The sequence below is a fragment of the Oncorhynchus mykiss genome, chromosome 5, assembly GCF_013265735.2.
Source record: "Oncorhynchus mykiss isolate Arlee chromosome 5, USDA_OmykA_1.1, whole genome shotgun sequence".
Lineage (NCBI taxonomy): Eukaryota > Metazoa > Chordata > Actinopteri > Salmoniformes > Salmonidae > Oncorhynchus > Oncorhynchus mykiss.
In genome coordinates this window covers 9522246-9535297 of record NC_048569.1, presented here as the reverse complement: position 1 = coordinate 9535297, position 13052 = coordinate 9522246, and the positions used below count along the sequence as shown (strand labels likewise).

Here is a 13052-nt window from a genome sequence, read left to right as displayed (position 1 = left end):
TTTGTTTGGGTCAGACTCTGTCCTTTCAAGGAGTCTTTAAAGCTACAGTCTGGAATTTGTTTTTCAGCCAAAAATGCAGCCCTGCCACTTGTTTGGGTAAAATATTATGACTCAAAACGACCATTGAGCAGATTTAGCAGAAACCAGGTTGTACTTATAAAATATCTTTCCATTGTGGCTCTGGTTGCATTTTGAGAGGAGACTTAACTGTGCTTCTTCCCTCAAAGAGCATCAAGATGACATGGCGCTGTTGCAACCCAAGCGTGAGGAGGAGGAAGTTCTGGATCAGGGTGAGTTAGCATGGAGAATAAGAAATCATTTACTGCATAATGAGACAAATGGCACCCTATTCCCATTATAGTGCTCTACTTTTGACCAGGGCTGTAGTGACAAGTGGTGCAATATAAAGGGAATAGTGTTCCATTTGGGTCAGTATTTCTAGATGACCTCTCTTAGAGCTGACACATAACACAGCAAAGCACTCTCTTCTAGGACGGTTTCTACAGCAATACCATAGTTTTCTACAGCAATACCATAGCTTTCTACAGCAATACCATAGTTTTCTACAGCAATACCATAGTTTTCTACAGCAATACCCCCGTTTTCTACAGCAATACCATAGTTTTCTACAGCAATACCATAGTTTTCTACAATACCGCCGTTTTCTACAGCAATACCGCCGTTTTCTACAGCAATACCATCGTTTTCTACAATACCGCCGTTTTCTACAGCAATACCGCCGTTTTCTACAGCAATACCATCGTTTTCTACAGCAATACCATAGTTTTCTACAGCAATACCGCCGCTTTCTACAGCAATACCGCCGCTTTCTACAGCAATACCATAGTTTTCTACAGCAATACCGCCGCTTTCTACAGCAATACCGCCGCTTTCTACAGCAATACCGCCGCTTTCTACAGCAATACCATAGTTTTCTACAGCAATACCGCCGCTTTCTACAGCAATACCGCCGCTTTCTACAGCAATACCGCCGCTTTCTACAGCAATACCGCCGCTTTCTACAGCAATACCATAGTTTTCTACAGCAATACCGCCGCTTTCTACAGCAATACCGCCGCTTTCTACAGCAATACCATAGTTTTCTACAGCAATACCATAGTTTTCTACAGCAATACCATAGTTTTCTACAGCAATACCGCCGCTTTCTACAGCAATACCGCCGCTTTCTACAGCAATACCATAGTTTTCTACAGCAATACCGCCGCTTTCTACAGCAATACCATAGTTTTCTACAGCAATACCGCCGCTTTCTACAGCAATACCATAGTTTTCTACAGCAATACCGCCGCTTTCTACAGCAATACCATAGTTTTCTACAGCAATACCGCCGCTTTCTACAGCAATACCACTGTTTTCTACAGCAATACCGCCGCTTTCTACAGCAATACCGCCGCTTTCTACAGCAATACCGCCGCTTTCTACAGCAATACCCCCGTTTTCTACAGCAATACCGCCGCTTTCTACAGCAATACCGCCGCTTTCTACAGCAATACCGCCGCTTTCTACAGCAATACCGCCGCTTTCTACAGCAATACCGCCGCTTTCTACAGCAATACCGCCGCTTTCTACAGCAATACCGCCATTTTCTACAGCAATACCGCAGCTTTCTACAGCAATACCGCCGCTTTCTACAGCAATACCATAGTTTTCTACAGCAATACCGCCGCTTTCTACAGCAATACCATAGTTTTCTACAGCAATACCGCCGCTTTCTACAGCAATACCATAGTTTTCTACAGCAATACCGCCGCTTTCTACAGCAATACCGCCGCTTTCTACAGCAATACCACTGTTTTCTACAGCAATACCATAGTTTTCTACAGCAATACCATAGTTTTCTACAATACCGCCGTTTTCTACAGCAATACCGCCGTTTTCTACAGCAATACCATCGTTTTCTACAATACCGCCGTTTTCTACAGCAATACCGCCGTTTTCTACAGCAATACCATCGTTTTCTACAGCAATACCATAGTTTTCTACAGCAATACCGCCGCTTTCTACAGCAATACCGCCGCTTTCTACAGCAATACCATAGTTTTCTACAGCAATACCGCCGCTTTCTACAGCAATACCGCCGCTTTCTACAGCAATACCGCCGCTTTCTACAGCAATACCATAGTTTTCTACAGCAATACCGCCGCTTTCTACAGCAATACCGCCGCTTTCTACAGCAATACCGCCGCTTTCTACAGCAATACCGCCGCTTTCTACAGCAATACCATAGTTTTCTACAGCAATACCGCCGCTTTCTACAGCAATACCGCCGCTTTCTACAGCAATACCATAGTTTTCTACAGCAATACCATAGTTTTCTACAGCAATACCATAGTTTTCTACAGCAATACCGCCGCTTTCTACAGCAATACCGCCGCTTTCTACAGCAATACCATAGTTTTCTACAGCAATACCGCCGCTTTCTACAGCAATACCATAGTTTTCTACAGCAATACCGCCGCTTTCTACAGCAATACCATAGTTTTCTACAGCAATACCGCCGCTTTCTACAGCAATACCATAGTTTTCTACAGCAATACCGCCGCTTTCTACAGCAATACCGCCGCTTTCTACAGCAATACCACTGTTTTCTACAGCAATACCGCCGCTTTCTACAGCAATACCGCCGCTTTCTACAGCAATACCGCCGCTTTCTACAGCAATACCCCCGTTTTCTACAGCAATACCGCCGCTTTCTACAGCAATACCGCCGCTTTCTACAGCAATACCGCCGCTTTCTACAGCAATACCGCCGCTTTCTACAGCAATACCGCCGCTTTCTACAGCAATACCGCCGCTTTCTACAGCAATACCGCCATTTTCTACAGCAATACCGCAGCTTTCTACAGCAATACCGCCGCTTTCTACAGCAATACCATAGTTTTCTACAGCAATACCGCCGCTTTCTACAGCAATACCATAGTTTTCTACAGCAATACCGCCGCTTTCTACAGCAATACCATAGTTTTCTACAGCAATACCATAGTTTTCTACAGCAATACCGCCGCTTTCTACAGCAATACCGCCGCTTTCTACAGCAATACCACTGTTTTCTACAGCAATACCGCCGCTTTCTACAGCAGTACCGCCGCTTTCTACAGCAATACCGCCGCTTTCTACAGCAATACCGCCGCTTTCTACAGCAATACCATAGCTTTCTACAGCAATACCGCCGCTTTCTACAGCAATACCGCCGCTTTCTACAGCAATACCGCCGCTTTCTACAGCAATACCGCCGCTTTCTACAGCAATACCCCCGTTTTCTACAGCAATACCGCAGCTTTCTACAGCAATACCGCAGCTTTCTACAGCAATACTGCCGCTTTCTACAGCACAACAACTATTTATGCTGTATTTTCTCTCTGTTTGTACTGCAAAAAGTAGAACCAACACCAAAATTATATAATTTCATATTATTTTAGTGTTTTCATATTCCATTGGTCAGTGCAACTTTCAACCAATCACATGTTTTTATTTGCATATTCTTTGTGATTGTTCCCTGAGACCATTTTGAAATGTTTCAAAGCTTCATTCCTTCTTATTTCTGTAAAAACCCTGAAGAAGGCCAAAAGCCGAAACGCCTTGGTTCTACGTTTTTTTGCAATAAAGAAGAGATTTTTCAATTTTATTCCATTTGTCCTCCCAAGTTTTAATGAATCTCCTCTCTACCTCGGTTTGCTCATCAATTCATGCACCTTGGTTTTAAAGTGAGGTAGTGGCAGTGATCCTTTCAATTTATGTTTGTAATGAAAGAAAGACTTAATTCGGTCCTAATATGTCTCTGGAAGTCCTAATCCGTCTGTGGTAGAGTGATGACGATGAGGGAAAGGATACCAATGCAATGACATGAGGAATTGTTACTGCGAAGAGACCTGTGTGACAAGGTGAGGGGGGGGTGGCTATGCAAAAGAATCAGTCGGGGAAAGCAAAAAATTGTTACGCTCTCAGAGACCGTGTTGTATAATAAGTCTGGTTCCAGGGCATTATCATTCCAAAAGCATTAGCTCTCTGCTGTCCTGTAGAGCTAGGAGATGAGTCAGAGTTCTCCTGTTCTCTCCCTAACCACTGTGTCTTTGTGTGCCAGTAGGTGTGAGAATGTTGAAGGTAGCTATGAGCGCACTATACCCGACGACGACAGGGGATTGGCTCATCCAAACCCCCCGTTGCCATGGAAATGCTAAGCTCATCTCACACCTTGTTCAAGGCTATTAGAAGCGGTGGCTCGCTCACTCCCTTTGAATCCATTGTTCTATCTCCTCTCTCCCGGCTCCTAAGGCAACAACACAGGGGAATATTTAAACACAGCAGATTTGCCTAAATCCAGATTGTGTTCGATGTGGCCATTTTGATCACGGTGTTTGGTTTGCGCATTCACACGTGTCGTTGTTAACCTTTTCTGAGAGAGAAAGGTGAAGAGTAAAGAAGCCAATACGTGTCATAACCTGTCTGTAGAGTAGGTGGATGAAGGGGAAGATGAGGGGGGGAGCGGAGATGAGGAGAGGGGAGGGGAAATGAGGGGAGATGATGAGGAGAGTGGAGATGAGAAGATGGAGGAATGGGGGAGGGGAGGGAGAGGAGAAGATGAGAAAATGGAGTGGGGAAGGGGAGGGGAGAAGAGGAGATGGGAGAGGAGATGAGAAGATGGGCGGGGAGATGAGAAGATGGGAGAAGAGGGGAGGGAAGATGAGAAGATGGGAGGGGAGATGAGAAGATGGGAGAAGAGGGGAGGGAAGATGAGAAGATAGGAGGGGAGATGACAAGATGTGTGGGGAGATGAGAAGATGGGAGGGGAGAAGAGGGGAGGGGAGATGAGATTAGAAGAGAGGGAGCGAGAAGAGGGGAGGGGAGATGAGAAGATGGGAGGGGAGAAGTGAAGAGGGGAGGGGAGATGAGAAGAGGGGAGATGACAAGATGTGTGGGGAGATGAGAAGATGGGAGGGGAGATGAGATTAGAAGAGAGGGGGTGAGAAGAGGGGAGGGGAGATGAGAAGAGGGGAGGGAAGATGAGAAGATAGGAGGGAAGATGAGAAGATAGGAGGGGAGATGACAAGATGTGTGGGGAGATGAGAAGATGGGAGGGGAGAAGAGGGGAGGGAAGATGGGAGGGGAGAAGTGAAGAGGGGAGGGGAGATGAGAAGAGGGGAGATGACAAGATGTGTGGGGAGATGAGAAGATGGGAGGGGAGATGAGATTAGAAGAGAGGGGGTGAGAAGAGGGGAGGGGAGATGAGAAGATGGGAGGGGAGAAGTGAAGAGGGGAGGGGAGATGAGGAGAGGGGAGGGGAGAAGAGGAGAGGGGAGGGCGCCCAAGCGATTTGCTTTGATCTCACACCTGGGCTGCTATTTGATAATTGCGTCCCAAATGGCACCCTATTCCCTTATATAGTGCAGTAAACAGGGAATAGGGTACCATTTGGGAAGCGTTCCTATGCGCATGTGTTGATCGGAGGCAGAGAATGTCTCATGATGCTGGGCTCTTTTTTTCCTGGCATTCCCTGCTGAGATTTCATTTCACGATGGGGGGGGGCCTACAACAGGATACAGAACACATTGCATATTCACGAATCAGCATATCCAGACAAGCAAAGCAAGCAAGAAAGTGTAATGCTGTGGAGTCACACAGAGGTGCTTGTCCTTCATCTACCAAAGCAAGGACTACTACAGGAAATCCCTCAGGGCACCGTGAGCCCAGCAGAAATTCTGTTTAACATTCAGGGGTTCTGAACATTTTTTTTTTCAGACCATGAATTAAAATGTGCTAATTTCAAAACAATAGAGGAGAATCTTTGAACAGTTCGATAAAAATGTAGGCTTCAGTCAGTGCAAAGTACGCCAGTAGTCATATAGACAAGTGTGAGGATCGGAAGTGACAGTGTTTTGTCAAGTGATATCTCCAATAATCACGCCAGGCTAAAATGACAGGGTTATAACAATTGATAAAGCTATATTTTGTTTGGCTCTATTGATAATGTGTTATGTTGTTATTGAAATTGTCAGATCGGGCTCTTTGTTCAGCTGTCGAGCGTCATCAGAGCTAACGATCTATCATGGGACCAAACGAGCAGAGCAGACAATCAAACCACAGAGCAACGTGCTGTAAATTGGCATCGGTTGACTGGCAGACAGTCCCATTATCATTAAGGGGCTCATGTGTCGGCTTTACCAGTTCCTTGGCGGGGGGGGGCGACGGGCAACCGGCTTGCCTTGCCTTGATACTCTTATTAAATGAGTTGTGACTGAACGAGCGCAGAGCGCTGTGTTGTGGCCAATCGCCAGCTTGTCGGGTATTTAAGATGCCAGATTGCTTCGGCACCGTCCTGGGAGATTCCAGTCTCCATTAGCGACAACATGGCTCCTTTCTTTCTTCCTGTCCAGCAGAACGCATCGTTTCCTGCCCAAGAGCGGGCCCATAATGACGACATGCTGTACACAAGGTCACAAGGTCACGCTACGAGCCCCGGTTGAAGAGCGCCTGAGAGAGAGAGAGAGCAGAGCAGCTATTAGCCAAGCCAGCTTTGAAACATGAGTTGATACGGTGTACTAGTACATTCAGCATTCCTGATGAGTGGATACTTGGGTTAGAAACGTAGCCAGGATATATCTAAGACGTCTTGGATATACTGGAAAGCCATTTGAGATCCTAGAGGCCCTAACGGAAGTAATGTAGTTTGGAGTATTTCGAGTTTTTGTAAGACTCGTAGATACTTAAAATGAAGTCTGGTTGTCTTAATCTGTTGTTTTATCACACATTTCTAAGGAGAAACTGACAGAAAAAAAGAAGGGAAATTGAAGCCTAGTTGTTGTGCAAGCTGTTTTTCCCAACAACGACCCCTCACACCTCTCTATGTGATGCTAACATCACTAGCCATTGAAACAACAGCCCAGGCAACTGGAATATATTACTGAATACAGAGACAATGCCAGTGGCTCAGATATGACCTTGCCAATACAAAGAGGTGCTATATGCAATATTCTAAGTATTTTTACATAAACTGTATAACGATTTGACTATAGCTACAGTAGGGTATAATTTCTGGGCTCTGCTCTGTTCCGTATGTGGGGGAAAGTTGTACTGTTTGAACAGACTGCGTGCAAACAGACTAATCTCTTCGGCTCTGGGAAGTCCATAAATCTGTCACCCTAATCTACTTTGTTCCTTGTTGATATTAGGGGGGATCAAGTTATGGGAATCGTTTTCAATAAGTGTGCTGTATTTTTATCTGGAATCCTTTTTGGAAATGACAGAAGCAAAGATCTGTTATTAGCTGTCATAGCTGTTCTTGGATGATGTCATGCTACACAGTTATGACATCACATTATGCCACACAGTATGTTACACAGTCATGACATCACAGGATTCTACACAGTCATGACATCACAGCATGTTACACGGTATGCTACTCAGTATGCTACACAGTCATGACATCACAGCATGTTACACATTATGCTACACAGTATATTACACAGTCATGACATCACATTATGTTACACAGAATGCTACACAGTCATGACATCACAGTATGCTACACAGTATGTTAGTCATGACATCACAGTATGCTACACAGTCATGACATCACAGATTTGACATTTCTGTACGAGTTGATGGGAACTCCTGACCTGCCAAATAATAATAATGTAGTTCTACATAGCCATGTGGGTAGTCACTCCCCCTTCCAGAGCCTTGTGGGTAGTCACTCCCCCTTCCAGAGCCATGTGGGTAGTCACTCCCCCTTCCAGAGCCTTGTGGGTAGTCACTCCCCCTTCCAGAGCCGTGTGGGCAGTCACTCCCCCTTCCAGAGCCTTGTGGGTAGTCACTCCCCCTTCCAGAGCCGTGTGGGTAGTCACTCCCCCTTCCAGAGCCGTGTGGGTAGTCACTCCCCCTTCCAGAGCCGTGTGGGTAATCACTCCCCCTTCCAGAGCCGTGTGGGTAATCACTCCCCCTTCCAGAGCGGTGTGGGTAATCACTCCCCCTTCCAGAGCGGTGTGGGTAATCACTCCCCCTTCCAGAGCCATGTGGGTAATCACTCCCCCTTCCAGAGCGGTGTGGGTAATCACTCCCCCTTCCAGAGCCGTGTGGGTAATCACTCCCCCTTCCAGAGCCATGTGGGTAGTCTCTCCCCCTTCCAGAGCGGTGTGGGTAATCACTCCCCCTTCCAGAGCCGTGTGGGTAATCACTCCCCCTTCCAGAGCCGTGTGGGTAATCACTCCCCCTTCCGTTTGCTTATTTCCACCATGACAAATAGATTAACCTGGTTGCCATGGCTACCAAAACGAAAGCCACGACAACGCATGACCCACCTCCTCTGCTCCCCAGCTGTTTGGGGAGCAGAGGAGAGTTTGCTGGCTGATGCGTTGTGCCGTGGCACTCACCTTTCTCTCTGTTAAGATAAACTCAAGACAGGTGGAAAGTGAGGAAGCTTTATCAAGAGTGCCCTTGAAATACTGTTTGACGGTAGATTTGTTTTAAGATGCGAAGCGAGCAATTCGTATCCCTGCGTCTTAGTTGGGATCCTTGAGTATAAGTACAAACATGTCAGACTCAGACAAACAAACGCTGCAGTAGAGAAAAGCTGTGGTATCAAACACGATATGCCAAAACTACTGGATAAAATAGGGCTGTCCTCCCCCCTTATCAAGCTTCCTTAATGAGGGTGTTGTTTTTTCATTTCTCCATATCAGTAACTAGGTTTCCATCACTATCTAGGTCTCCATCCAATTGGCAACAGATTTTCATGCAAATATTCTAAAATCTGCATAAATAAAGTAAGTGCATTTTCCCACCAGAGATGCGTTTCCATCAAATTGACTTGTGTGTGATGATGTAGTGCACATTAAAATAACTCTACGGTCAAATTCCAGTGTGCCGAACAAAAAAATACAAGTTAAATGGGTTTCCATTGCATTTTCAACTATACTGATGGTGTTGCGGTATATAGTGTTAAAATGTTGCTGGTACTGCTACTGTCTGTCTGGGATAGTTTGAACACAGCCCGTGACGGGGTTAGCCCTTGTGGCTGGGACCACAGATTGTCCTGGTCTTGTAGCTGTTTAAATCCCTGCTGTTTATTGTGGTTTCCATCAGCCCTGTGAGCTGCCCGGCTGGAATTGCTCGGAGGACCTGCATTAGCCTAGGTTGCTACCATCATGCCGCCCAAAGTTAAAATCAACAACAAGATGTCTACAAGCAATTGTTACAGGAACATAGATTCAAGCGATTTGTCCAAATCCTGGTGGACTCAACTGAGAAAAGAATGTACGAGAGGTTGACCAGAGAGGTTCAAGGCCTTAAGAACAGTTTGCAGTTCTCCCAGGGGGAGGTGGTCTTTTGACCAGAGTGGTCTAGGACATTCAGAACAGTTTGCAGTTCTCCCAGGGAGAGACGGATGTCTGGCCAGAGTGGTTAAAGGCCTTCAGAACAGTTTGCAGTTCTTACAGGGAGAGGTGGATGTCTGACCAGAGAGGTCCAAGGTCTTCAGAACAGTTTGCAGTTATCCCAGGGAGAGGTGGATGTCATGAAAAAGCAGCAAGATAACAAAACACATAAGTCCACGAGAGATGACATCAGCACTGTCTATAAATCATTATTACAGTTAACTCGGAAAACAGACTTTCTAGAGGGACAATCCAGGAGGAATAACATTGTTGTGGATGGCATACCGAAGTCTCCACAAGAGACCCGGACGGAGTCTGAGAAGAAAGTTTAAAAAAATATAAACGAAAAGCTGCAGATAGATCATAGAAAGATTGAGGTGGAGCCACGCCCATAGGTCTGGAAAACCTGTGACGAGCCCAAGTGGCTCGTTCCCTTAGGTTCAAGGACAAGATGACTGTTCTGGAAAGAGCCAAGAACTTGAGGGGAACCAACATCTTCCTCAACGAGGACTTCTCAGAAGCTGTGCGCCAGAGGCGGAAATAACTTATCCCAGCTATGAAAGCTGCCAGAGAGCGTGAGAACATTGTTTACATCAGCTACGACAAGCTCATTGTCCACCCTCCGACCCAAAAGCCGAGGAGGACTGAGAGAGCTAAGCTTCCGGGTCAATAGCTTCAACCCATCATCACATATACACAACCTGACACTTACAAGAGCCTGATTGGCGGATTATTAGCTAAAGAATGTTTATTTTATTTTATATATGATGTTGATAAGCTACCCAGGAAAGGGCTACGAATAGCACATATTAATATGCTGTATGTAGCCTTAGAAATATGGTTTATGAAATCAATAACTTAATAACATCGGATAACATTCATATACTGGCCATCTCTGAAACTCACACCGATAATTAATTTGATATAGCAATACAAGGTCATAACATCTACAGGAAAGACAGGAATGCCTATGGGGAAGGTGTTGCGGTATATGTTCAGAGCCATATTCCCTTAAAGCTTAGAGATGATCTCATGTCAAATGTTGTTGACATGCTTTGGTTGCAAGTTCACCTGCCTCATCTAAAGCCTCTTATTTTGGGGTGTTGATATAGGCCCCTAAGTGCTAACAGTCAGTACTTGGATAATATGTGTGCAATGCTTGATAGTGTGTGTGATGTTAACAGAGAGGTCTATATTCTGAGGGACCTGAACATTGACTGGTTAGCAACTAGCTGTTCTCTCAAGAGGATCCTTCTAACTGTGACGACTGCCTGTGATATGACCCAGGTTATCACTCAAACAACTAGAGTGCATACCAATAGTGTTGGATCTGTGACATCCTCTTGTATTGATAATATCTTTAATAATGCTGTAGAGCTTTGCTCCAAAGTAATATCAGTTCCCTAAAGCTGTCGTGACCATAACATTGTGACAATGATAAGGAAAGGCAAAGTGTCAAAGGTTGGGCCTAAAATAATTTAAAAGAGATCATACAAAATGTTTTCTCAGGACTCTTTTGTTGAAGATGTAAATAAATGTATGTTGGTCTGATGTGTATGAGGAAGTGAATCCAGTTGCAGCACTGGAAATATTTGTACGAGTATTAATGCCAATTGTTAAGAAATTAACTGTGAGAACTTTTAGAACCCTCTGGATTGATGGTGAATTGAAAAATTGTGTGTTTCAATTAAATTATGCAAATAAGAGGTGGCAATTAAGTCAGGATGCTCAGCTGATTGGTTGACATACTGTACTATGAATTGAGAGATGTTGTGACTAAACTTAACAAAAATAAGAAGAAATGATATTACCAAACCAAGATAAATTACATAAAACACAATGGAACAAGACTTTGAAGTACCTTAAATGGGCAGAAAACCCAATTCATCTCCATCGTTCATTGAAGTTGATAGGTCATTTATAACAAAACCTTTCGATATTGCCAATAATTTCAATGTCTGTTTCACTAGTAAAGTGGAAAAACCCAGAAGTAAAATGACAATGTTGAACAGTGAACAATCAGATTTTTGTATAAATGATCTAATAATGAAAGAGAAGCATTGCTGTTTTGAAATTGGTCAAGGTGGGAAAACTGCTATTATCCATCAATAATGATAAGCCACCAGGTGCACACAACCTTGATGGGAAGCTATGGAGAATGGTAGCAGACTGTACTGCCACCCCTATTTGCTAGATCTTTAACCAAATCCTAAAGAAGTGTGTGTGTCCACAGGCATGGAAGGAAACTAAATGAATTCCACTGCCCAAAAATAGTTAAGCACCATTTGTTGGCCCCAACAGCCACCCAATCAGTTTTCTGCCTTTTCTTAGTAAACTGATGGGGAAAATTGTGTTTGACCAAATACAATGCTATTTTTCAGAGAACAAGTTAACTACTGACTTAGAGCATGCATATAAGGAAGGGCAATCAACTTGCACTGCACTGACTACTATGACTGATGATTGGCTAAAGGAAATGAATAATAAGATGATAGTTGAGCTGTAATTGTTAGATTTCAATGCAGCCTTTGATGTTTTTGATCATACATTGTTATTGAAGAAAATCACTTGCTATGGCTTTACATCACCTGTCATCACATGGTTGAACAGTTATTTATCCAATAGAACCCAGAGAGTGTTCTTCAATGGAAGCTTCTCTAAAATCGGATTTGTACAGTGTTGGTGTCCCTCAAGGCAGTTGCCTTGGGCCGTAACTCTTCTCTGTTTTTACAAATGATTTTCCACTGATCTTACACAAATCTAGAATCTTTTTACTGTTGTTTTTATTTCTTAACTTATATACCTTGTTATTTAAAAAATAAATAAATAAATAGAAATTGCATTGTTGGTTAGAGCCTGTAAGTAAGCATTTCACTGTAAGTGCACGTGCACGTGACAAATAAACTTTGATTTGATCTGATTCCACAATCTCCATGTCAGCACCCAAAACATGTGAGCTCACTGACATTTTTTATAAGGAGTTAGTCAGTATTAGAATGGGTGATTCATAATAAACTGGTCTTAAATACATCTGAAACTAAAAGCATTGAATTTGATTCAAAACTTTCTCTAAGACCTAAATCTCAAGAGGAGTTGTGTATAAAGAGTGTGACCATCGAGGGAGTTGAGAAAGCTGAACTCATAGATGTAACATTGGTTGTGCAATTAGCATGATCAATATTGACAGAATTGTGGTGAAGATTGGGAGAGGGGTATGTCTGTTTATTAAAATATATTTTGTTTTGTTTTTTTTATTACATTTTTTTTTTTTTTTTACCCCAAAATCAACTGTACTAGTTGTTCAGGCTCTGGTCTGGTCCCAACTTGATTACTGTCCGGTAATATGGTCAAGTGCAGCAAAGAAAGCTAGGCAGCGCGCCTTTCCCTTAACCGCACAGAACTAACATCAGCAAAATGCATACCAGTCTTTCCTGGTTGAGGGTTGATGAGAGATGAACTGCTTCTCTTCTAGTTTTTATGATAAGCATGCAATGTAGCTGTAATGTATACTGAACAAAGATGTAACACAACATGCAACAATTTCAAAGATTTGACTGAGTTACAGTTTGTATTATTTATTTTTTTATTTCACCTTTATTTAACCAGGTAGGCTAGTTGAGAACACCTTTATTTAACCAGGTAGGCTAGTTGAGAACACCTTTA

The 13052-nt window shown here is 43.7% G+C and overlaps 1 protein-coding gene across 5 annotated transcripts in view; it reads left to right on the top strand.

Moving 5' to 3' along the window:
- pam (peptidylglycine alpha-amidating monooxygenase) overlaps positions 1–13052 on the top strand; it is a 156090-nt gene that overhangs the window by 75253 nt on the left and 67785 nt on the right. For all 5 annotated transcript variants that reach the window (XM_036976720.1, XM_036976721.1, XM_036976719.1 and 2 more), the window contains one exon: positions 228–290. In XM_036976720.1, the coding sequence (XP_036832615.1) occupies positions 228–290 (63 nt within the window). The remainder of the gene's footprint in view (positions 1–227; positions 291–13052) is intronic.